The sequence below is a fragment of the Stegastes partitus genome, unplaced genomic scaffold (genome assembly GCF_000690725.1).
Source record: "Stegastes partitus isolate 25-593 unplaced genomic scaffold, Stegastes_partitus-1.0.2 Scaffold350, whole genome shotgun sequence".
Lineage (NCBI taxonomy): Eukaryota > Metazoa > Chordata > Actinopteri > Pomacentridae > Stegastes > Stegastes partitus.
Genome location: NW_007578081.1, coordinates 344,260 through 371,708, shown reverse-complemented (window position 1 = coordinate 371,708; position 27,449 = coordinate 344,260). Strand labels below are relative to the sequence as shown.

General features: G+C 42.2%; 1 protein-coding gene across 1 annotated transcript in view; it reads left to right on the top strand.

The window, feature by feature from the left end:
* The window catches only part of edar (ectodysplasin A receptor), a 40,350-nt gene extending 20,125 nt beyond the window's left edge, over positions 1-20,225 (top strand). Inside the window, exons 4-12 of the mRNA XM_008284186.1 lie at positions 1,132-1,313; positions 5,836-5,921; positions 9,557-9,634; positions 9,766-9,891; positions 10,000-10,074; positions 13,258-13,330; positions 16,333-16,663; positions 16,759-16,822; positions 17,231-20,225. Coding sequence (XP_008282408.1) covers positions 1,132-1,313; positions 5,836-5,921; positions 9,557-9,634; positions 9,766-9,891; positions 10,000-10,074; positions 13,258-13,330; positions 16,333-16,663; positions 16,759-16,822; positions 17,231-17,616 — 1,401 coding nt within the window. The 3' untranslated portion in view covers positions 17,617-20,225. The remainder of the gene's footprint in view (positions 1-1,131; positions 1,314-5,835; positions 5,922-9,556; positions 9,635-9,765; positions 9,892-9,999; positions 10,075-13,257; positions 13,331-16,332; positions 16,664-16,758; positions 16,823-17,230) is intronic.
* Positions 20,226-27,449: the final 7,224 nt, after the last annotated feature.

Below are 27,449 nucleotides of genomic sequence, written 5' to 3'. Positions count from 1 at the left end.
ACTCCAGTCAGACATACATTTCCGATTTCCCAACTTTTATTGAGCGATGAAAGTGCTGGTGAGGTGAGGACGCATTAAAGAACTGGGTATTGATGTTTCGAGTTGGCCCGCGTCGTGTGTTGGAGCTGCTCGGCATTAAGATTTTGTTCCCTTGAGATATAGTGGTTTGAGATGCATAACATGAACCGCAGCTTCCTTGGTTTGATCCTGCTCGGAGCCTTTGTTGCACGTCATCATCTTCCCGCTCTCCCTACGCCTCTTCGCTGTCAAGTTTAAAATAAAGGCAACAATGCTAGAATGGTCCCTGCTTTTTTTTTTTTTCAGTTTTAAATTTTACCCTCCTCCTTCTTTCCCACATATACACTGAACACGATTCAAAAAGGCGACAAATTTGCTTTGAAAGCGAAGAAGCCTTCAGTCACTCCGGAGTAAATTTGAGTAAATGAACAGAAGCAGAGCCGCAGCACAAAAGATCCAAAGTGAGCTTTAACCCAAAGCGACAAGATCCTGCCGATAGCTCAGCGCAGTTTTATATCAAACAATCACACTGAGACTTATGGACGTCAAACACAAGCGAAAGAATATTAGATTTCTTTAGGAGTGGGCCTTCTGTAGCCCACAGCTACGAGGCACAGGCTTGTTTTAATAGACAGATGAAAGGAAGAGGGATATGAAAGATGAAAGAAGGAGCAAAAAAAAAAAAAGAGAGAGAAAGAGTATGTTTTTGTATCTGTGTGTGTGAGTGTGTGTGGCCTGTTCAGCCTCCCTGCTGAGAGGAATTACCCATGTAGAACTGGGAGGAGATGGATGCAAGAAAACAGAATGATGAGTAGGTCATCCTAAACACTACCAGGCATTGAGAGCTGTACACGCACACACACTCACAGGGATCTCTGTGACCAATCAGATTATTCTTTTGTCATTTCATAAGACTAATACCACACTGGTGAAGGACATTGATAGAAACAGATGTGTGTTTTTGAATGTGTGTGTCCACACCACAGTTGTGAATCATCTCCATCATCTGGAAAGCTCATCTAATGCTACGTTATGTCAGACGTATTAATTACAATTCATCATGGCGCTGAAAGTACGGATGTGGCTTCATGAATTTATGTGCGTGTTTTGCAGACCTGTGGCTACGGTGTGAAGGATGAGGACTTTGCCTGCGTGCCGTGCCCGCAGGGGAAATACTCCAAAGGAAAGTATGAGATCTGCAGACGCCATAAAGACTGCGATGCCCTCTACAAAGCCACCGTCCGCGTACCGGGAACTCCGGACAGCGACGCAGAGTGTGGACCCTGTTTACCGGGGTAAAGCACACCAACATGCACACATACTGTTTTATTTTTCTAAACTTTAATTTAGAAAGTGACCACACAAAGACGTGGGCACTGAAGCCGCTTTACGGTTCAGTGAGCCCTCAAAAATCTTCTCTTTACATTTAGAGCCACTAGGAAAATGGCAATGTGGGAAAAAAAAGTGCATTGCGGTTGTCATTGTGCGTTGTGTACACACAAACTGTGTGAAGTAGTTAAGCAGATCATTATGCAGTCAGCTCCTGGACTGAGCCTGGTGCTGCCCTCTAGGTGCTGCACCCTGGAAGTGAAGGGCAGCTTGCACTTGGCGTTCAGAAATGGGATTTTAATGAGATCTCCAAAAGAAAAACTGCAACCGTTACTCAAAATATTACTCAGTGAATTATGATACAACCCTTACCTTGTAACTAAATATTAGCACATCAGGAGACAATAAACACGTTCATTCACAGGAAGCAAAAAGGAGTGCAAAAATATGCAACTCATAAAAAACTGAGCAGGTAGAGATGAAGAGGGCGGTGGTATGGATGTAATAATGAGGTGAGTGCAGCCAAATGCACACATGGATGTCTTGGCAAATCAAGGAATGCTTTAATTGCAGCCTTTAGTGATTTACAGTTCATTGATGATCGGGTTCAGATCATAAATATTTGGAAAACTGTAAGATCCAAGTCTAGCGCAATACACAATCAGCCTCTGTTCATATGTCGACTTGTGTTGTGTGTCTCCTTAAAAATATATGCATTGAGCGGCTGTGCGTCGTTGTGGAAATCTGGAGGAGCTGTAGCGGAAACAGAGCTCGTGTTCAGAAAGACAATGCAGACTTATAGCAGCTTCAACTTTACTATCATCATATGCTATGATAACAGTGAGGCCAAGGTTTGTGCTTGTTACAAGATAAATTCACTTAATTCAGGTCAAAAGGAAATTTTGCTGCAACATGCGCCTTTCAAAAACGTGCACACTTGACATGCAAACTCTGTTCTAGTGCGCCTGCTGTGTAAGTAGAACACAGGTTTGGGGCAAAATGCATCACATGAAAGACGGGCAAAACAAGAAGCCTTGAAGACCCTGTCAAGTGAAAATCAAGTTGTTATTTTTGCCCTTGTGGTGTGTTTTTTTTATACGCTAAAAGACACATCATTAGCAAAATAAGCAGCTGACACTAAGACTCAGTATTTACACCTTAAAACTGTCGTGATGACAAAAACATGAATATTCAACAAACCCGAGGAACCAATCCTGCCGACTTGCAGCTTTCTGTATCATTATTCTTGTTCAGAATCACTTTCTGGCTCAAACACTTATGGGGGAATTACTCCAGTATTACAACTTGCTATTGTGTGGAGTAGTTTTACAGCGTTTGAGCAGAATTGAAGGTGAGCTGGTGTGCTTAAGCTGCAGCAAATAGTAGAAAATAGATGTCATAGGTCCAAGCATGCAATGTAGAGTTATATCTAACCTGATTAGTGATTATTTTAATAGAAAATATGTCATTTTAATACATAGAGATGAGTTTTGGGGGGTAGTTAAGTAAGTTTTACATTACAACATGAATTGTGTGTATTCAAAACGGTATTTGTTTACATCTATGTTCACTTTCTATTTCTCTTTTCTTCCTTTTCCTGCTGCATTGCTGTGTTTCTTGGCGCATTACTGCCACCTGTAGATACCTGAAATGCTGTGAACCTGCTGGCATGTATGTGCGTCGAATCACATGCATGGGCTGTCGCAAAGAACAAACAAAAACTGGACCCGCTCATAAAGAAAACTTTCCTGCAGCTCTAATAATGGTCAGAGTCCCTTTAGAAGCACCCTGACATTACCTTTTGTTACATGACATTAAGTGATGAGCATGAGTATTAACTAAAATAACCACATAAAGTGTCCATGATTATACGCTTCACAGCGAGATGTGTTGCGACACGCACACCGACACCAGAAAATTCTGGAGAAGTTACGGCACCTGACTTGATTCAGAATCTCTTGGAATCATCCCCTCAGGAATACATCAACAGCGGTAGAAAGCGATTGAGTAACAAAAGATCAAATAGTGCATGCGACTAAAATAGAAGCGGCTGAGCGTGCAGAGACGGCGTTTGGATTCTCTGGAAGGATAAACATTTTCAAATTCACAGATTTTTGCCTGTCAAAAAAACCCGTATAGGGCCTAAGCTGTTATTTTGAATGGAAAGTGAAACGCCTCTGTGACTGGAGCACTTCATTCTGATCAAAGTGGATACATGAGACGTGTTTATTTTACTTGGCCTGATGCACGTTTTGCCGGCTGAACCAGACGTTCAGATCGGTGATCCTCAATCACATGCATATACACCCCGTCTAGTGATACGTTTCCTCTGGGATGTGCCTCAATTCACATTCGGAAATTGTATTTTTTTTAAACAAAACAGTGGCGTGTGATGCAGTTCATCTGTGTGCATACATTTACATTATACTGAATCTGTTTCTCCACATGCAGAGCTGTACATTTTTAATCTGACTTGCACATGCATGCATCCACTTTCCTGAATGTGCCCTGAGTTGTTAGTACTTTGCCCTGCTCCCTTTAATTTAATACATCCTTTCACTTTGTGTGCGTACCCACTAAATCCTGCACTCTTCCTCCATTTGCATTTGGCAGCTGTCTATGCAGCCCCTGTCACATCGACACATTAAACCAATAAGGAACATTTAAATGTTCCCAGACCTTCCTTTCCTCCCTCCCCCGTCTCTCTCTCTTGTCCTTTGCATCGTCAATCAGTCCCTCTCCTCTCGTTCCACTGGAGACGTTGACTTACTGTCAACACCAAACTGTTTGTTTCAGTTTTTTTTCCCCCTTTAATCATGTTTCAACTGATATATTTGATTGAATGTGGGAAATCTAGCAATATACTGTATTATAAAGTAGGCGTTGATGGATTCGTCATAAAAATGAGAGATTCACGATTTGGGGACATTCGGGAACCCTCCCAATCCATTAGTTTAATGTTGAAATCTCCTTGTCCTATCATTATTCTGGATGCTGCTCTGCTGTCCTTTAGTTATCTTGGCTCTCCGTCAGGATGTTTTTGCTTCTGATTACTGTGATTCTTAGCGAAGTGAGTGTTGGGTCATGTTTTCGTCTGTATCTGCGCCGTATATGCTGCTCTGTAGGTGTGTGGGTGTTGCGCGCTGCAGCTAGCAGAGTCCATACATGTTCGACGCCGAACGGAACAGGCCTCAACAGTTGCCGTAAAGTGCAGCTTAAGCCTGTATCTTAACAGAGAAATGTTTGTTGTTAAGGGTCATTCATCTGCTGCTTTCCCTGAAATAATTAGTTTTTTTAAGCCGTCAGTAAACAAAGATTTCAGAGGAATTTAAAGCTGGGGTAGGCGGGAGTTTTGTGGCGTCACTGGACTGAAATTTCATACTAACGCTTTGGCATATTTTAATTCAAAACTAGGATTCTGTCGCAGGGCTTTTCTTCAAGATAAGGCAAGAGAGTATGAAGGGTTATGAAGTCTGCAGGGGGCATAAGACAAGGCAACACGATTACTTTGACTCAGCAAAGTGGAATTTAAATCCTGCTGAATCATACTTTGTTGTAATGATGAAATAATAAATGATTTTTTGGAGTTGTTGATGGTTACTGACTGGTTGCATTCGAGTCCCGTTTTGCTCGAACTCAGTAATGTTCATTTACTGTTTGGTCTTCACTGCTCATCTTTCAAATACATTCATTTAAATATCTTCTCTTGAACAACAAGTACTGAGCAGGTAATTCCTTTAAATATATATAAATGAAAATTGTGTTTTCCCATCTTCGTGAGTGATTGAACAACATTTGTACTTGTAGTTAAAACACAGTGACTAATATCTAACGGCATAAGTCCCTGACAAACATCAAATCAAATGTCTCCTCATATTTCCATCCACCAAACTGCGAGATTGAAGTTGTTTTGACGTTACTCCAGATATATGAAGGCATCACTTAATTACCTGCCGGCTGGAGGAATCATCTGTATTTACTGAGATATTCTGTTCATACCCTGGAGCCTAAATGATTTAATACGTCGACCAGCCATTCACAGACTTGGCTGCTCGTTACCTCCCTCTCTCCTTTCCTTCTCTAGACGCGTCGTGACTCAGGGCCATAACTGTACCAAGCTATGTTTTGTGCCTTCAGGCCATCAATTATGTACATTTCTTTGCAGAGTCAAACTTTTCACCTCAGCTGCTTCCCCATAGTTCTGCACTGTGTAGGTACAGTATGTCTGGGAGGCAGGGAGGCCCCATACGCTGCATACCTGCCCCACCTGCCGATAATACTTACTCGTTGTGTTTGTATTTCAAAATCCTTGCCTGATCTTTAAAACGGGCTTAATCCGTTCTTTACTTCTGTTGCTACCTTACTTATGAGAGAGTAAAAGATTGTGATAGTGGCAACGGCATCGATGCAGCTCAACCACGTGTAGTGTATCCGAGTTGTATCGTCTAACAAGTTGCTAGTCTAAGCCATGTATTTTATATCTTCCAGGTATTACTTGCTGGAAAACAAACCCAGAAACGTCTACGGGATGGTCTGCCACTCGTGTCAGAACGCACCTCGCAACACCAAAGAATGTAAGTAATGTAAATCTCTTCTTTTCTCTTATCTTTCCCTGTTTTTCTATTTACTTCCTTGCAGTTCATTTCCCCTCCCCCTCCCCCCCAAAACATCATCTTTCCACTATGAATTCCCCTTTTTTCTTTATTAAATTTATCGTCGAAGCTTTCTCGGTCCAAATGCAGAGCCGATTTCCGCCGGATTAAAAGCTACTAAACATTAAAGTTTTCCGTCGAAACGGAACAAAATAAAGCGGGGTTTGAACTGTCTGAAAGCAGATGTAGCGTAATTTTTAAAGCCTGGATTTAGTTTGAGGAAACAACTGGGGGTCAAAAAGCTGTGCCGAGTTCTCCCAGAGCCTCTGGTCACTGTCCTCCCCCCTGTCAGAGGGCCTCGCTGATGGATGCAAAGAAGTCGTGGATCACTCCTTGGATCACTGCTTTCTCTGGCTCCGCTGGGGGTGTGTGGATGCTCATCAATAACGCTGCTGCCTCGCTGATTATCCTGCCTCTGTCTGTGTGCACGCAAACATGGCGCCAACTATCGCTGCGACTCGATTATTTAATTTTTACTGTAATGGTATTCGCATTCGACAGTGGTGACACGGGCATATTGCGACCATATGAGACAGTGTGTAAGCAAGTTTGATGCCAGAGCATAAAAAATACAAATAAAAAATTTGGTGAGCATTTATGAGTGATGATGCATTACTGAAAATTAGGCCTGACTTTTGCGCTTTACTGTATTTTTTTCATTTCTAAACACTTGCATATTATCGCCTTTGGGTATGTCTTGCTTGTGTGAATCAATTGTCATCTTGTGTCCTCGGATAAAAGCCTTCAGATGTATTTAAAAGCACTATAAGAATGATCAGACTTCAATCCCTTAGCATATAATTGGATACTGTGGATAACTGGCACAAAAAATGTCAATGTCAATCAATTTAGTATGAAAAATTAGCAGCGAAATTTATTGTCTGTCAGCAACAATAGACTTCCAGTGTCACATTTTTCAGTGTTAAGTTCAGAAAAGCCACAAAAAGGAAAAAGTTACATAAGATGAGTGTTGCTACCGATGAGCAGTGTCCTGCTGTGCCCTCTGTGGGTTTTGTCCAGATGTGACAAATAAAAATAAAAAAAAACGAGGGGCTCTGAGCTCTGTTTTTGACCCTCACTGATGCACACTGTTATGGGAATGATATTTATGGGCCCATAATTGCTCAAAACCCCCTTTGAGTATAATTGAGGAGGCCGGAAACAAATTTTATTGTTATTGTGTCATATTTAATGAGTATGTTTTGAAAGATGAAAACCCCAAAAAGCAGCCTGGGCCTGCAGAGGAGAGGGTGTGATGTCGGAGCAACAGTGTGTGTGTGTGTGCGAGTGTGTGTCTGTGTGTGAATAAACACTTGCTTTTCAACAGTAACCTAATTGTCTCTCCCAGGCATGGAAATGAGTGATTGAATGATGCTGTAAAGAAGTTCAAGCGAGAGAGGCAGAGTGATGCAACGCTGCAAAAACTGGCGAGTGTAGCAAGAAACTCTATTGTGAATTCATATTAATTAAAACCCGTTTTGGAAAAGCCACTTCTTGCATTCATGTATAACTCTCATGAATATAACCAAAGTTAATATAGTTGCATTTACCATTGTTTTCTACGACAACATAAGTGTCACTATTTGGAAAAGAGATAAAATCCTTCTATCCATCTGGTAAACGAGGCATATTTGAATTGAACCCCTACAGACAAGAGCTTCAAAATGATGGACCCTCCTACAGTAAATAAATAAAAAAAAAGGAGCTGAACGCTGGGAGTTCTACTTGCTCAGGGTGCAGGCAGGCTGACACTTGCCATGTAATCTGTAAATTACCCTGGCTCCTGCCTATCTCTGTGTGTGATAATTAAAACTTCGGCGGGTTTGAGAAAGAAAGATGATTAGCGTGTTTGTGCTTGCGCCGATGCTACTCGTTGGCAGGTCTGCTGTCAGCATCACCCCCCGTCTCTACCTTTTGATTTCTGTTGACTTTTGATGCCGTCGTCCAAAAGTGGGTACAAACACACCTAAACACCTACTTGCTCACGATCAACGGAGACGTGACTCGATATCACGGTTTCACATGATGGAAGTTAACCTTCGCTTCATCCCCGCTTGCAGAGGTATCACAGTTCTCACCTCCAACAAAAAAATGCTTTGTTTTACAGATATATTTAGACTGCTGCGCTCGGTATGTTTGGACCTGAATATCCAGATTGCCCTGCAGAATTATCATTTTGCAGTGTGTGTTCAGCCTTTGAGACATGATTAAGAGATTAAACCGCAAGACTCTAAACAGAATTCCAGTTCAGGCTCATATCCTTATCCTGAGAGTGTAAACACATACCCGGAGTTAATGTCTGCAGCCACAGGGCACTGGTGTGTGTGTGTGTGTGTGTGTGTGTGTGTGTGTGTGTGTGTGTGTGTGATGACATGAGACCACGGGGAAGCAGCGGGGCACATGCCAAAGAGGTCTCCAGTATATCAACGCGGCGAAATGAAAGACTGATTAAAAGAGCTGATTTATGAGCTGCCAGGAGTTTACACCTCCATTAGGAAAGAGGAAAAACAGTTGGTGAATAATCCAGAAATAGAGACACAGTGGGGGAGAAAAGAGGGAGGGGAGGAGGATTTTGGGGAGCTATGGATAGAAAACAGAGCCAAATCTGGACAGAAAGCTGTTTCGTTTCCCCGCCGCCTGATAAAACTGTTTCTTTACGGTGACAGGAGAAGGTCTGAGAGAGATGGAGTTCATCTGCTGTTAGTGAGGAAGAGTCGCTTTAGTCAAGTGTTACCGCTCGCAAAATGATGTCATGCGAGAGGATTTGGGGAGTAGAAACATCAGTAAAATGCCAAAGCTTACGTGTCGCCACCAACAGTAAAAGACAGGATGTGAGCTCTACGAGTAGCAAAGGTTCAAAACATGCTGCTTTTTGGTAACCTTCCCCTCGGAGCAGTCTGAAGTGTTTTATGGAAGAAAAGGACGAAACAATGTTAGTTCAACATTTGGCGTTCTTGTTAAGATTTAAATTAGAAGCTATATACCACTCATCTAGCCCTGTCCTGTCAAAAGGTAGCAAAAGCTCTCCGTGTGCGTCTGTAGAGCTAATTAATTTACACGTTAAATCTTGTATACACCGTATGTTTGAACACGTTTGCCTAATTTGTGCCTAGGACAGGGCCAGGCAAGATGTTTTCTCCCGTTTCTAGTCTTTGTGCTAAAATCATCAGCTGGTGGTAGCTCCGTATTTACTGTAAAGACTTCGCTTGGCAATGGAACCATCAGACTATTACTTTAATCAAAACTGGCACACACTGTAAATAATAATAATATTAACAAAAAAAAAAAAGCCTAAATGTAGCTCAACGGTAGGATTGCGGCAGCTGGGGTGCCATAACAAAAATGGAGAATAATGGAAAATAACTCTCATAAATTAGATCATGCTTTGCTTGTTTTTTGCATTTTAAATGTTTTATTATATGATTTCATGTAAAAAATGTTGTAATGTGTGTGTGACTCTCTACCAGCAGCACTCAGTAGTAGCTCAGCAGGACAAAAATGTCTTCACTAATACATTCTCATTTAATGAATTAGGGCTGAATCTCTGTGTTTTACAGGCACACAAACCAGCAAGCCAAAGGGAAAACCTCTAATCGACCCTGGCAGCACAACTGTATTCCCTCATTCTGATAAAGGTAAACACAATCAAAAACACAAACACAGGCTTCATCTGCCTCCATCCATCACGTCCATCCTTTGTCTGTTTTCTTTGTTCCTTCTCTCACACACACAACGCTTTACATCTCCATTTGCCTCCATTTTTCAGATTCTCCAGGACAGGGTCACCTAGCAACAGCTCTCATTATTGCCATGTCAACGATCTTCATCATGGCCATCGCCATCGTTCTCATCATCATGTTTTACATCCTGAAGGCCAAGCCGAGTGGTCAGGGTAGGACATACGCACCAGCACACAGTCTCATCTTACAGCTGAAATTATGCTGTGTTTCATGACGCTTCATATGTGTGTGTGTGTGTGTGTGTGTGTGTGTGTGTGCAGCGTGTTGTTCCGGACAAGTTGTGAAAGCAGTCGAGGCTCAGACCAACAAACAGGAGGACAAGAAAGAAGTCCCTGGTGAGACACGATGCACACAAACACACTGTAAAGCTGATTAATTTGTTTACATGCACTCTTATATCAAGGTTAAGAGTCTTTGCCTCGTTGTAATTATAAGTAATCTTATTAATCATATCCTCATGACACCAACATTATCCACGTTTGTGCTCTCGTGCGCGGCTGCTGGTTCACTTTTCACACGATCTTATCCTGGTGTCGGAAAACCTGCACAAGGGCTTTGATCAAGTTTCTGCAAACAAGTTATTTAAATTCAAAAACACACAAATGCAATACAAAAATGTGCCACGAAAAAATGTGCGAGCAAAAGTGCCACTAACTTGATTTACATCTTAAAGAAGACCACCCATGAAAGCAGCTTTTCATGCCTCTGCGCTTGTGACAGCCGAGGACAAAGGCGCCGTGCGCTTGGGTCCTGTTCTCGAGAGCATCAGATCTCAGAAAGGCCTTGAGGAGCATTCTTCAAATTTGGCACAATCATCCAAAATGACTCAAGAATAAGCTGCTTTGAATTTGGTGGTCAAAGGTCCCGGTCACTGTAACTTTATGAAACATGCCATAGCTCATCTGATAGGATAAAAATAATGAAGTGGCGAGTTTTCACATCCAAAAGGTCGACGTTCAGCCTCACTGTGGCGTCATTATGTTCTGCAAAACCACTTTTCTGGCTGTTATTCAACACCATAACTCAGGAACAAAAGGGAAATGTGAGTGTGACCATATGTCACATTTTATCGCAGACCGACTCGGTGGCGGTTGTACAGATCTTTTGAACTGTAAAGTTAAAGATATGTAGGAAGAATTTAGAATTTGTAGCTTCTTTGCAGAAACATCCGTATTTGAAGAATTGTCTTTTGTCATTGATTCACCACCTATATTATATGATTCTGGACAGACACTGGTTATGGGAGGCATGCAACTGTGAGGCAATAGTTCAGGTTTCATTCCTAAACCACGGGGTAAACAAGAAAAGTCAGCAGAGAACAAAGGTAGCTGTAGTTAGTTTACAGCTGCTGCACTGTGAGGCTACTGTATGGAGGTAATACAGTCTGCAGACACGTGATGTTGCTCTTGTACTTCCAAAAGTAATATGAGGAAATATTCCTTATAAGCTGGAGAGAGAGACGAGGATAAATTGAAGAAAGAAAGAAAACTATGAACATACATCAACTCAGTGACAGAGTTGTGTGTGTTTTGCTCCAGTGTTTTCATATCTGTGAAAATAAACGGGGAAACACTCACTAACTGATCATTACTGTGTTTCCATAAACACTGCTTGCATGCGGCGCAGTTTTAAAATATACACTAAACAACCGACGCAGTTTAAGCTGCAGCTGAGGTCAAACTGAACTCAAAAAAATGCACTCCAAATACTACAAGGACACATAAAGCTGTGTAATTATAGTAACGACACAAACTATAATTAGTTTGAGAGCTTCCACTGTTAGCTTTAACAACTCAGAAATCACTCAGAGGTAGTCGGTGTGTGTGACAGTCAGCTGAAGCGTGAACAGATGCCACCCAGCACTTATTAACTATACATATAATTTTCACTAAATCCGTTCATGTGTTCATGTGTGATCCAAACACTGGATGCTATCTGCGGACGAGCCAACATCCACCACAGTGTAGCTCACCTGTAGCGCTTTGGGCTCAGCAGATAATGATTTTTTTCTGTTTAACTGAAGCTGCGTATCTTTGTGCAACCATCCCACAGTGAAAACAAGTTTCCTCCACAATTCTGCTTTACTCAGGGCAGCTTTTCTGGAGTGTGAACACGTGTTAAGATCTGCCCTCCAACCACAGCGGTGCTGATCGAGTCTACGTTAAATATGTCATCAAAGAAACATAATCATCTCATCATCAGATCTGACTGATTCACATCTGAATGTTCATACATCATTGGCTCCATGTGTCAGTTTAGTATGTATGTGCATATTTATGACTTGCAGCTTAATGTATGCAAAGTGTGTGTGTGTGTGTGTGTGTGTGGAGGCTGACGGACGTGCAGCGTGATGAGTATATCATGGTGGAATGTGAAGCTTCCAAAAGCTAAAGCCATACGTTGCTTTAGGCGCCATTTCTCCTGACAATGATGCTCTGTTCAATTTCACTCCCAGACTGACTGACTAACCGCTTACATGTGGTGTGAATGAGAACACACACACTCTCACACACTCACACACTAACTGCATCCCTGGCCACAGACACATTATTACTTAAAAATGCAATAGCTAAAAAGCATAATAGAGTGGTTGGAGTATTATTTAAAATAAATGTCTGCATTGTTAAGTTAATGTTGGGTTATCATAAGGGTGTGTGTGTGGGTGTGTGTGTGTGTCTGAGTGTACTTTAGATGACTGGTGTGTGTGTGTGTGGGAGAGAAGCCCATTGCTCGGAGCTCTACCGGAGCTGACTGTCACTCACGTAGACGCTGACTTAATAAGGCTGCGAGATGAAAGACACAGGCGCTTTATTTCTCACACACACACACACACACACACACACACTCTCACGCAGAAACACACACCAGCGCGGCATTTGTTCCACTTAGGATTTCACTCATTAAGCTGTCTATCCCTATCAGTATCCATGATGTAAGTGTAATTTCACATAATACTCACTGTAATCATTTTATACATTGTTCAGTGCAGTGAAGTTCCCCTTGTTTGAAAAACCTTTTAGCCTCCGTAATCCGTCCCGCTTTGTGCGTTCCAACTCACGGCGGCATCTAATAAAAACGGCACTAATGCGGTCTTGCTTGGCGACAAAAGATCAAAACGAGACGTGAGATCTTTTCTGATTTTACGTCACTGATGTGGTTTTAGTTTATTGTCACACACAAAAGGGTTGTGATTTTTGCTAAACTTGTGTTTTCATAATATATTTTTTTGTGGAGGATATTCTGGGATTTGATTGGTGGATTATGTGTACCAACATGACACATCACCAATAATTAAAGCCATGTTATGTACATTTCATGGGAAATAGCACGAAAGACTCAAGAGAATCTTAAAAAATGAGGTGAAATTCCATTTGCCATTATCCTCTAATTGCCACTTGTAGCCTCCACTTGAGCAATTATAGTAATATTTGGTATGTTATCATCACCGCCTCTTCTGTTTTTCTTGCACTGTGCATTAACAGGCTCACTTGTAAACCTGAGCATCTCTCTCTTCTCAGACAACGTGGTGATCTACGCAGAGAAAGACGAGTTTGACAAGCTGAAAGCTCCTCCTCAGAAGACGGTGAAAAGGTGAGAGAAAGCTGCGATTCTCAAGCGGCTGCACCAGCCTCCCGCTATCTGAACAAATTGGATCAGTCAAAATAAGAAGATTTTCAGTGATTACTGGTGAAATCCAGGCAGCTTATGGTTCTAAGCAGCAGAAGTCTGAAAACACGATTCAGTGCGAGCTGACACGCAGCGCGTTATGAGCTCAGCAATACCTACACAAAATAAGATTCCTACTGGGAGATGTGATTCTGTAAAACAAAGAGTTGACGGAGATGAAGGTGAGCTCAGAACTTCTGAAATGACGGAGCTGGTCAAAGCATTTAAGACTTTTTGCCTTTATCTCAACCAGTGAGCCGTAAAATGAGTTTTATAAACCAAGCAGGTTGAACAGCCTCTGCATATGTTTGATTCACAGGTTTTACATTACTTTTACTTAGTTTTCTCTTTAAAACATCAGTAAAAATTCATCCTTTAATTTCCAGCTGCTGAAGATCTTCAGGCGCCTTTTTCTGTCTGACCAACAATCCAAAACTTAACATTATTCAGGTACTGACCCACATGGATCAGCCACAACATTAAAACCACCTGCCTAATATTGTGTGGGTCCTTTTCAGTGCTAGATGATTTTAGCATTGGATCATTTGGGCTCTGTGGGCTGGGTCTTCCATAGACTGGGATTATTCTGGTGCACTCTACAAATGCTAGACTGGATCAGGATTTTGAAATGTGGAAGTCACATCAACGCCTTGAGCTTTTTGTCGTGTTCCTCGAGACATTCCTGAGCAATTTTAAAAGTGTATATTGTGAACCATTCTGGGGGAGGCTGGTGGGGTTGAGGAATGCTGTTGCAGTGGGGGGAAGGGGTGCTTAGTCAGCAACAATATTTCGGTGGTACATGTCAAAGTAACATCCACATGAACGCCAGGAGTTTTCCAGCAGAGCTTTGCGTTGTAACGAGACGATCACAACTTGATCAAAACAAACCTTTCAGAGGTTTTAATTGTTGCGGCTGATTAAAAACAGTATAGCCTCACATTCAAGAAGCTTAAAGTTCATCAGATTGGCTTAAAAAAAAGAACTAAAATCACTGATTTTACAAGTAATGTGCAGAAGTTTGGCACTGAATCCAGCTTGGAGTCAGTTTTTGCAAATCAAACATACATTACCTTTATGTACCTGCGATTAACACACAAGAAAACTAAAAAATAAAAAGCATGAACATGTGCATGTAGATGTACAATGCTAATGCATATATGTGTGTGTGTGTGTGTGTGTGTGCGTTTGGATGTGGCGTCGCAAAGACTCTACTCAGCAGAAAGAATCTTTTATCATTTTTTTTTCACCATCTGCCCATAATTAAGCCACCACAGAACAAGTCGCTGCAGTTGTAGTATCACTGCTGCTGGCCTTTTTTTTTTTCTCCCCCCTTCTCCTGTATCTATACGTATATGTGTGTACCGTACAAAACAAGTTCAGTAGAGTTTTTGTTGCTTTTAATGAAGCAGAGAGCCATTATGTGGCTTTGGAGCAGGCAGAGAGGTGGGTTTGGTTTGGGTATGAGGTCGCACTGATGAGCCCCGAAGCCTCGCAGGCACTGAGAGACGGACTGAGGGGGTAGTTGTCAAGGGAGGATAGGGGTATTTATTCCAGGCTTCACCTAAAACCACCACCAGGTGAAAGCATGTCCCGGCAGACCACAAAAGAATGACAGTTTCCTCACCTTCTTTCTTTCCGAACACATCTCCTCCCTCGAGTGAAGACAATGCCGCTTTATAGGCGGTGGCCAACGCGCAGAGGGAAGTGTGGAAACACATGATAGCATTCAGTCCTGCACACAAACCTTCAGCGATCACTGTGCTCCGCTTGCACTAAGCATGCTTAGATTGATACGCTGCTTCCAATATATAATGAAAGAGCCGCAAATTAGAGAGTAGATTAGACATGTAAGCACACACATGCATGCACACACACACACACACACGCTGCTCAGCATCAATAGTGGTAAATAGTGTGGTATAGCAGCATGCCAGAGGATGTGCTAACTCACTGCATTAGCTGCCAGAGTGGGTGTTAGATGTCTGGGAAACAATGCCATTTTGTGTGTGTTTTCAGGAAAAGAGCGTGGGACTTTGAAACAATGGCATTCTCTTAAGCATCTCTGTCAACAAGGTGCTTTTGCGAGAAAATCCGGAGCAGGCAGGGAGAGAGAGTAGACGGGTAATAAACTGATATTATACGGTATCATGTTGTAAAATGCAGGGCTATTTCAGTCAATCACAGGAACTGCTTAGAAACATCAGCAGCCGTGGCAACAAAACAGCATTCTTCTCCGGTTCACTTTCATTCGTCCCCGAGTTCCTGTTCGCGAAGACACAAGTCATTCTGTGTGTATTACCTGTCGCCATTTACATACGGACCGCAAATTATGGTTATGCATGGAGATGTTTGAGGCGGAAAGGAGAGTGTCAGGAAACTGGGGTATTCTCTCAGCTGCCAGTTAATTCGTCTAAAACTATAGTTCAGTGCAACCGTCCTTTAATACGTCCTACCTCAACCTGGTCTGAAGTTTTTCACCAAGAGCTGCTCATCACGCCTGTAGAATAAATGTGACGATATAGCAGCTCATTATAGAGACTAGAAATGGAGAAACAGTGACAGTGGCTCTGCACAAAGGTAACAAAAACTGTCAGTTAGTGAGCTATAGGGCTAGAAGGCTAAATGATTGCTCAACTGCTTCCTTGTTGGAAAGTTAACTGTATTTCCAAAATCCAAAAATAGGTCAAAGTTTGGTATACAAAATGCGGATGTTATGAAGCTGATTTGTTGCATAGATGTTGGAATACTAACAAACATTTGGACAAAACTCTGCGTGCAGTCCACACTCAGAGTGCACGTTTATTTGACAGTTGTGCGCCTTTACGAAATAAAAAACATGTGAAATATTTGCAGGAGGCCATTCACATTTTAAGTAGTTCTTCCAATACAGAAAGCAGTGATATAAGTTGTATGGTTTGTATTTGCAGTGAAAACGATGCGTCATCAGAGAACGAGCAGCTGCTGAGCCGCAGCATTGACAGCGACGAGGAGGCGGCATCAGATAAACAGGGATCAGCCGAGACCACGAACCCCAACCCCAACCTTTGCCTCGTCAACCTGGGCAACAAACCTGACCTCTGCCTGCTCTCTCTGGGGCTCTTGGACCGCGGCCGTGCCTGCAACGGCACCGGTGCCGTTGCGCCCGGCCAGGCCAATAACCTCCCGAGTCCCAACCACATCAACAACGTCAACCACATCGCCGGCAGCAACCACATCAGCAGTGTGAACGCGATCAACAACAACAATAAAACTCCAGGGGTAGGAAGATGAAGCTCTGAAAGATTATGAACAGATTCTTTATCATCTGGAAGCCTCATAACGCTATTTTTGTCTGCTTGGCTTTTACCACACAGATGCTACAGAGCCGAAGGAAAAAGATTCTAGATCTGTATGCCAGAGCCTGCAATGTGACTGAGGGTAAGTTTGTCACTTACAGGAAAGTGTCCATCTTATCCAACTTTGTAATCAGGAACTGATTTCTGCTCATACTGTGGGGGGATTTGACTTTTTTTTTCTGGTAAAAATGAACTCTTTATAAACTGTGTTGAAATGAGAAATGTCATTGACTGAGAAAATTCCTGAAAAAGAAGTCATTACCTCACTTTGCTCTTGGATTTTTTGGAGTGAAGACTTTAAAAAAATGACTAAAGATGAACAAAGATGCCACCTTTTTTCACAGTAGCTAAAGAGACGTCTAAAAGGACAAAACACTCCAGCAAAAAAAGCTGAAACGCAGATCAGGATTGGAGAAAAAAAAAATACAGCTCCATCAAACCCTTGACAGCCAACTTTGATTCCAATTCTTGAATTGCTCTCCCTCTCCAGGCCTGAGCCCGACAGAGCTCCCCTTCGACTGCCTGGAGAAGGCCAGCCGCATGCTGAGCTCCTCCTACAGCAGCGAGGCGGCCGTGGTGAAGACGTGGAGGCACCTGGCAGAAAGTTTCGGGCTGAAGCGCGACGAGATCGGCGGCATGAGCGACGGCCTGCAGCTCTTTGAGAGGGTGAGCACGGCGGGCTACAGCATCCCCGACCTCCTGACCCGCCTGGTGCAGATCGAGAGGCTGGACGCCGTGGAGTCGCTCTGCGCCGACGTGCTGGGCAGCGGCGAGGTGGCGGCGGTGGCTGGACGCCCGGGTATCAGCAGCTTTCACAGCCAGTTAGTCTGTCCTTCACCTTGCCCGTCTCCATCCCAGCGCTGCGCCAGCGTCTAGATATGTGGTGGAGCAGAGACTTGAGAGACTTGAGAGACTTGGGTGCCTTACAGAGCACATGTATGTAAGGACAGATGCTGCTCTGACAAGGACAGCACATATACAGTATACACATTACCCCATCACATGAAGAATGTCAGTGGACTCCCTGTCCACAATCCTTTTTCGCTATAATGGGTTTTCTGCATAATAGTCCGCTTTAAATTTGAGAGAAATGAAATAATCAAAGACCTCAGCTTCAGGTTTTTCACTTGTTTTCAGATATTTCTCTTCTGCAAGAACATAATAATCAGAATTCGTTGATGTGGTTTTTGTCTTTCTCAAGTGCTACAGAACTTCAGTGGAGCGTGCGCTGGACGCAACACAACACGTTTTTCTTTACAAAATGAAATTTAGCACAGATTTCTAAAAAAAAAACTTTTCATAACGATGCAATGGTGTGCTGCTGGAAATGGTCGCTGTGCAGCTCTACTGCGGCAGCGGCAACAAAGTGCCTTCAGACCGAGGATGCTTTCTGAGCTGCACTCTCACGGAACCTTCTGATCGGGACCAAATCCTTGTCCTTCATCCGCAGTCGAAGAAACCAGATGTTTGTGTCCGTATAAAGAAAGTGACCTAGTTTAACCACAGCATCAATTAAAATTCATAACTGTGCTTTTGGCCGCGCTGTCATCACACAGGAAAGACAGCAGATTCGAGCTCCCTACTTAAAATGCGCTTATTATACACAGCTGGAAATGCTAAAGCATCGTTCGCCTCAGCTTTTATCTGGTAAACTCGCTTGTGAACTTTGGGCATTTGTGGACGCCCTTGTGTCTCTTGCTGAATTGGGATCTCACCAGAAAACACGCAACAGTAGACGAGAGCAGATCGTGATATTTTTATTTCTGTGGATTTTTTTTTTTTTAGGAAAATATCAATTTTGGGTTGACCCTGCAATCTTGTTTAGTTTAAAACACAAGTTTTATTCATTGATTAACATATGTGTGGTAAGTGTGGAATCGGTGATCACAAGCAGATGTAGTGTACGGAAAAGTTCAACCAACCACCTCACTTAAAACCCCAAAACACATGGACTCATTTTACGTGGTGTGTTCAGTGTTGGAGCATTAATCCCATACACCGAACGAGCGCGGCGTTACTCGCACACGTGTCCGCAATCCTCTTTCTACAACTTTAACGCGCAGATCAGCCTACTCTGTTACTGCAGCTACTTCCTCAGCAGTGACCCAGTCTGTGACCCTGCTCATAACTCTGCCTCTTCCCCCCTCGTGCTCCCCGATGCTGCGGTCTAGTGCCGCCGCCAGCCCTAATTATTTGGCGTGTGGCTCCCCGTGCCCCTAATAGGCTGAAGTGTTGTGGTTTACAGAGCGGGTGCAAAGTGCCTGTGATTTCCAGCACCTAATTAAGCATTTAGGGCCACTTAACCACTGAAAGCCCAGTGGAAAAGCTGTAAAAAGCCTGCTTTAAAAAGAGCGATGCCAGGGCAGAGGAATGACTAACTGCCCGCAGGGGTTGCTGCACTGTGAGCGGCGGGAGAATGGTGCCGGCCGCGACGGAGGCAGCTCTACGGTCGTTCTATAACGTCTGATTTTATTCAGCTTTTGTGGTCGGCTCAGTCATGCTCAGACAGGATTTAAGCTCCCCTCTCGCCTATGGGACCAATATGGCAAATGAGAACAATATGCAGTTGTGTGAGTCCTGAAAAGCAGCTGAAGCCCGTTAGATGCTGTACGTACAGTACAGAGAGCTCTGATAAGCTTCGGGGTTAAAGCTCATGAGCAGCATCGAGTTAATCCTCATTTTTAACTTTAATACAGTGATGATGTCCGCGGTGAAGACGCTGCGGGTCAAGTCACCTGATTTCTGTAGCAGTTAAGCTTCCAAACTCAGGAGTAAGCTCCACAGTCCAATCAACGCCAAGACTCACTTTGACGTCTTGGGAACAGGACTGGTCTTTATCTGATGTTGTCTGCATTATGTCCCCTGTCTGATCTGCACAGATTCTTTTATTTTTTTTCCCCCTTAATGCCTTTTTGTTCATAATTTGCATTGCAATCTGGGGCTGGACTCCAGTACTTTAAATTAATTAATGTGCATGCTCATTAAGTGTGTATCCATAAATTTGTTTGTCTTCGATCTAAAGCTCACACTTAAATATTCTTCTCGGAGCAGATTTGTCCTCATCGAGTCCACTTCAATTCAAAACAGATTCTTTTTTTTTTGCTGTTGTTTTATGCTGTTGAAGTTTTGTTTGAAAAAAAAAACAAAAAGAAAAAAACATTAATTGGTGGACTGAATTGAAATGAACTGTTTTCAGACCTGACTTATATCATGCTGATATGACGATGTACAGAAGCCAAACATGAATTACTTACCTCAGTAGCACATACAGTATAACAGAACATGTAGAAACACACAAACTCTTCACAGAACCAAAGTGTAAATGTATATATAACTTATTATTGTACATAAAGTATACCTTAATAAAGATGTATGGCTGACATTGCATGGCATTTGAATTTAATACCGTAGTTACTGACTGGTAAGTATAAAAGCTTTGTTATTACAGTATTCCCAGACTTATATGTGATTAAAGGATTTCTTGTGTTTATTATTGTGACTACTTGACTTGCACCAGAAAAGATAAGATCTCTTAGAAATGTGCTTTTGTTTTAAACGCATTTTATATTTGCTGTATAAGACAAGATACTCTAATATTATGAGATTACAACTTGCTAAACATATTTTTTGCATCCCCGTGTCTTTAAAGTCTGCAGCAGTCTGTATATAGTTTAAAATCTAACCAGAAAACGTCTCTGCATCATATCAGAAGGAAACGACATCCATCCGGAGCTCAGTAAATAAGCCGTACAGTCGTCCATCCCACATGTTTGTCAGCCGTTACTGCTGACACTGACGGGGTTGCTTAATGGCTTTGAGAGACCAAATGGAAAATCTTTAATGACAACATTTTCCAGTTCAAACATTTAATTAAAGGTCATTAAATGTGACATATTAATTAGATGGTTAGTCAAATAAAAGATGATTTCATTGGAAAAAGGCTGTAAGACACAATTAGACGACCATAACTTCATTTAGTCATTAGATCTCACCCCCACAGGCATTTTTTATCTCCTCCACAGGCTTGCTACTGCAAGAAGCCAAACCACTTCTCCTTTTAAAGATAATCACTTCTTATTGTGTTGCATTGCTTGTATAAAAGATTCTAGATAAACAGAGTTGGTTCTTTTTGTAAATAATTCGCTGTTACTAAATGATTAAGAATAACACAGATACTTGATTTCTGCATCATATTTTCTGTTTCAGAGAATTAGAGAAAGATTTAAGCTGATGTGCACCAACACAAATCTTAGCCCGGAGAAATCGTGTTTTAGACAAAGCTCAAGTAAAAACCAATCAGCTGCACCCACTGATCTTTTTCCACTGACTTGACATCAGCCACTGCAGTGGCAGCTTCCACCTCTGCTCACCTCTCTGTCATCAGGCTTTCACTCTGTGTGGGAGTGTGTTTGTGCCAGAATTCCAACAGCCTTAGCTAAACGATAAGGTGTGTATGTGCTGGCTGAGGATCTTAAGGCTGGTTCCGAAAAAGGCCTGTCTGGCAGTGGAGACGTATTGATGCTGCTGTGGGGTGTCGGGGCAGCATTGAGCTCTTTCTCTCATCATGTTTCAAACGCTCCGAATTGCCCACAAATAGTCCGTCCCACCTGAGAAGTCGGTTAGTTTCGTAACACACACACATACAGGTTGAGTAGGCACACACACACACACGCACACACACGTATGCATAAATGTGTGTCTTCAGGGTCTGTTTTTGCGTCTTAAAGCACTTGGCTTGCGTTCATATGAAGAGGTGAAGCCATAGAGAGCTTCTCCAGGGCAAGGAGTGCCAACCAGAAGACTAATTAAACCTCTGCCAGTCAGCTACACCTTCAGCCTGCAGACACATCAAACAACAGAGCGCCTGTAGTGTCCAGACCTCAGTCGGTCGTATCTTTTATAATTTGTTTGGATCAGAACTGGTGTCTGATGAACTGTGTTTGCACTCTTAATAGCTTTCAACAGCAGTGACTGTAGCACGATTTTGCAGAAGGAAATATCCCCTGACGTACTGTCACAGTCGGTATAGAATAAATTATTCATTAGAAATGCTTCTTGCATTTACAGCAGAAAAAACGTGATGTGTGCTTTCCTGCCAAGACGAGGAGACGACAAGATCGATACACTCTCGCTGCGTTAACTACAAGCATCAACATAAGAACTGCAGAATGGCCACTTGAGGCTGGCTCCAAAAGTGAATAAATCCCCATAGAACCCCCAAGTTCAATGGCTAATTTACATTTTAAACCTGTTTACAGACTGCTATAAAAACAAAAGGTATTGGTTGCTATGGGTAAAGGATGCGAATTTGTGGTATAACTCATCCTGTAAAATTGTATTAGGGCTTAAAGTTATGCATAATTAAGGGAGCTTTGTGTGACAGGTGGGTGTTGTGAGCAGAGTGCAGCAGGAGATTAGTGATAGCTTTGCTCTAAAAAAAAAAAAAAAAAAGAAGCATACCAACACCTTTGAAGCTCTCTAATAAAACATATCTCCATTTGTTAAATACGTTCATACACAAGGTGGAAATAAAAATAGGTTTTAAAGGGACTTGCATGTTGTTTCTAAACAAACATGTTGAGAAAAATAGTTCAATACAAATCTGGGACGACCGCGTTAAAAAAATACTGCTCAGACTGCATCATGTGTTGGGCTATAGAATGAAACAAACTGATTAAAAACAAAAGCGGTTTGAAATAAAGCATCGTACAGCCATCAAAAGCTGGCATTCTTCACATTATGATGGATAGGAACGCAGGCAACGTATACAGACAGCCCCTGGTTTGAATCAGGATTGACAAGTCTCTTTAACAGACACAAAACCGAAAAGCAGAATAAAAGAAGTGAAAACAAACGTCGAAGTTGGAAACCGGTGTGATCCCAGCCCGTCTCTCGTACATAACCCCTGACAGCTGGTTCCACTCAAATCCATCACACAATTGCTCATTTACAGTCAGGTATATTACCCCAACCTCCATGTGCTTTCTACATCACTCAGGCAAGCGTATTGCGGCTGGTGGAAATAATATTCATATGGTGGTCTGCCACATCAAATTGCTGATTGACTTGACTTTATGGTTTCTGCTGAACTGGAACCGCCGATGTTTCCCCCTGCCAGCTTCCTCCTCCCACCTCCCAAATAACATTTTAATAAGGTTTACCAGCCAGAGCAGAGCACTTCGTCTCTTCGGAGTAATTTTCAGAATTTTTGGTCCACTGAAAGAAGCCAAACATAAATCAAGATCAGCGCATAACGCTGTGTGGCTGACGCTGTCCAGGGTAGATTGGCAGAGTCGAGCTTGTTAGGAAACGCGGACCAGACACTGCTACGCTGACTGCAGCGTGGAGCAGATTTAACTGAAGTCATGAAAATAAATACATCAGCTGTTGACAGTTCCTGGAGTAGACACATAGGCAATACAGCCTCATTAAAGTCATACTCTACCCAAAATCTATTCCACTGTCAAACACTCATCCCCTTCAGTCGTGAAGGACGGCTGTAAAAACTTTGAATTCCTGTCAGCTACAATGAATTCCAACGTTAAAAAGTTGAAAGGAATCAATAGAAACTGTTTACTCTATGAGCACTTTCTATTCCTAGCTAGTGCGTCTTTGCCACAATACAGTTTTTGTGACACATGGCTGCTCTCCTGAAGCATCAGAATGAGACAGAAAGTTTGTAATGGTTGGTTTGTCACTTTAGGAACTCATACAATCAAATGTAGTCAAACACACGCTCTGTCATGCACACACATTTAAAAAGCTTTGAAGAACATTAAAACAGCTATTTTTACCAAACTAAGGGCAAGAATTATATTTCTTGATTATGCAAAACTCAAAGAATGAAACCTCTGTGTCTGTGCATGACAACTACAATGAAGGCAGGCAACGAGATCACGGTCACGGCGAGTAAACTCTAGTGAAGGTTTCTTTGGTGAATGAAACACTTGGTTCGGATTAGACAAAAGCTCACGGTGGTGGGTAGTATAAGAGTCAGCATTATCTCACAAGTGTGGACATGTTTTTGAAATTGAATTTGAAGAGGTTCTGCCTTCAATATTCAGTTTCAACCTTGAGAGCATCAATGTGTGATGAAGTATGACTTTTGTTGTGTTTTATTTTTTACTTTTTATTTTTATTCTTATTTGGAATTACTTGTTTACTTTAACTGTTTTGCTTGCTTTAACTGTACTCTGGCAAAACAATTTCCTTCGGGATGAATAAAGTTTATCTTTATCTTTATCTTTATCTTTCTTCTTTGTCCAGAATTTTCCATCTGACTAGCTGTAGTAACCTGTTATATGTGTTGTGACCAGCTGCATTACATGTTTTGTTCCTACCTATTTGTATATCAAAGAACCTTCTGATGTACAGTCGTGACTTGATAATCCGACCCGTAACAATTCGAAAACCTTGCTATCCGACAGGTTTTTAGGAAAAACAAATGGAACCCATGAAAAACAGCCTTAACATACCGACAGCCTTGGATTCTGACTCCGACATGACATTTTATTTCACCAATCAGGACAACGGCGTATTATCTGACTGAACAATCCCACAGATGGAATCACACTGCAGGAAATCCAATTTTGTTTGTTCACATTTCCAATTAAATGCGACTTGTATGTGATCTGCTGTGTGAACTTCATACGACCCAAAAGTGTCCCGCATGCACAGAAGAGGACACGACGACATCACAGGCAGCGAGCGTGCTCAGTGTTTAGGGAAGTAAACATGGATGGTAACGAGCGCATCTGCCAGAAGTGTGAACGCTAACTAAACTAGCATCAGCAGCCAAGTACTGCCTGTGCGTTCCGACCACTTCCACCCCAGAGGTGCACTCTGACGGGGTGGAAGTGGCCGGAACGTGCACAAGCGCACCGGTCAGTTAGGCGTGACGTACAGCGATGCGTAGTGTTCTAACAATACACTAGATATTAGAACAACTATGACCAATAAATATTAACAGCAAATGAGCCTTCAAGCATCAAGCCCTCCTTGTATCTCGACCTCCGTCTTGACAATCCGACAGCCTTGATATCTGACATAAATGAAGGTTTTACAATTAGTGACGGATCATCGAGTCGCGACTGTACAAGACAAAGTATGAACAAAGTTGAGATCCGTGGCTTAATTTACTCATCTGCTGGGTGTGAACACATTCATATTGTATGTCCTCAACTAAAACACTAACAGCAAGATGGCTTTATTTGTGATCTCACCCAGTTACACTCATTTGTCACAGGCTGCATGTGTTACTATTCTGCCCAATAGCTCCAAACTGCAGCTTTGCCAAAGCAACAGATGAGCCGATGGAGGCAGAAAGTGATTAACGGCCTCACACGCTTCAATTTGTACTCTATCTGGAGACGAGCTCCGAGGCACAAGAGATGGATGACGAAGAAACGGTTGACGATAACATGATGATACTGACGGAGGGATTTTTATTAACCACATCGGCCTTTAAGTGACACCATATTGTAAGAGAAGAGCTGAACATTTTGGACTACCGCTGCATGCAGTTTGGGGAAAACATCAGTATCTTTCAGGACACACAAACTCATGCACCTCACGATGACCTACCTTAAGGTCAGGTCCAGAACATGGTTTGTTAAAAATTGCAGATGTACAGTATTATGGATGTTTACCGAGTTGCTGTGTGGTACGATCCACAGTTGGAACAGCCACAAAAGAAGCGTAAATATTCTGCTCTCACAAACTGCTGCCAAAAGCCTCTTTAACCTCTAATTGAATCACCTTTGCTTGAGGTTGTGTGCAGTTAAAGCAACAAAAAAAAAGCACATAAAGAAGTTCAGCTAGGCTAAGACTAGAGGAACAGACAGGGATCTCCAAGTCTTGGTCTACCCTGGCAATGCAGCTTCACCCCCAGGGGAGATTAAAATTATACTACTTATTTACAACAGTGCAATACTTTTTTAAAAGCGCACTAAAAGTAAATTGTTTTCCAGACATTGTGTGTTTAAACAGAACTTTAACATTGTCGTGATTGCCTGCTGCACGGTTGTAAACCAAACCGATTTGGAGTTACAGCATTTCTTATCATTAAACGGGATCAACTGTGAGCTGCAGCTCAAGCCTGAACTTTATAGACTGTAGGATCAAAAGATAAAATCACAGAATGGTTTAAATGTAGTAAGTAAATCCAGTTGACATGCTGTCGTGGTTCTGCTGATTTCAGGGATACATAATACTAGAAATGTATCAACCATAAAAAACTGACATTTCCTTTGGCAACTGTGCAATAATTTCACTAAAATACGACCACATCTCATCTTCTACCAATTGCAACTATTATTTGCACATGCAAACAGTTTCCAAAAGTCTGCCATCACTCAAGATATTACTTTAATTCAAATCTGAAGCAGGTTGCATTTATTTGCAGAGTATTTCGTTTCAAACATCTTGACCGTTTCTTGAGCAGGTGGTTTAAAACCTACAGATTAAAGACTTCAAATTTCCATCCATCTGTCAGTTCTATACAACGTTTCCTTGATGGAATAAACCCTGGACAGGTCACTGGTTCATCACATAGAGACTCACACCAATAGGGCAAATTGAGAATCACCTAAAACTGACCTAAAATGATGGCTTCGGATTGTGGGAGGAAGCCAGAGCATGAGGAAACCCACACGGGCACAAAGAGAAAGACGCCTCAGCCGATCAGCAGAGCCAAACGTTCCTGCTGTTAGGCGACAGCGCTAACTGCTGCACCGCCGTGACTCAAACTATTCAAACATATGCATCAGTTGGTCCTAAACCAACATATTAAAAGTCTCATTACCAAAGAATAATTCATACATACGTGAAATCTGAACAGTTTCAAGCGAAAATCACAGAAAACTTTGCCACCTTTGTTGCATCAGTCTCTCCTCAGAGAGACACTTCTCTTTAAAGGATCTCTTTCTTATTTGAAATTGAAGATAAAAACTGAATTTTAGTGCTGCTCTCCTGAGCATGCAGGAATTGGGGGGCCGTGAGGACAGACTCAAAGCTCAACAGACTTCTGGGGAAAATATGCTTCAACATCAAGGATGGATGAATCCCAGATCATCCTGATAACGCAGTAATCTACAAGTGATTAAACACTAATAGTACCTTTTTATACTTTCACCCCTGGGTGCACATTTCCTTATCTGTGACACTACAGATAAAGAAACATCCCTTTTAAGGGTGACTTTAATTAGATATAATTGCTGCAGCAGAATCAGAGACAAGGTATGTATGCAAAACTATAATAAGAGTGCTGTGCTAGGCTATGTTCTCCTCAGTCTGACCCTGAAAAAGAGCAAACATATGTTCTCCCATCCCATTCCTGTTGCTTCTTTATGTTTGTTTTTCCACTAATGAATCAGAATCACTGACGCACAACTTGGTATGTAATAACTTGTCAGAACCGTCTCAAAATGACAGGACGCATCTCAAGAGGCTCGTTTCATTCTTCAATCAATCATGTGGAGTCCTTTTAGGGGCCTCGCGTAGAAGACCAAACGTACGAGAACGCTGTATTCTATTTCCCTACAGGACGCATGTGATCCCAGGACACAATATCCAGCAAATCTTTCATCAAGCTCACTATCCTCAAACGCTGATTTGAACAAAAGTTTATAAATTAACAAACATGCAGTTAATTAAGGAGTTCAGATTCTGTGGGGGGCCTTAAGAAACCTGAAGGCATGCCTTTCAAATTC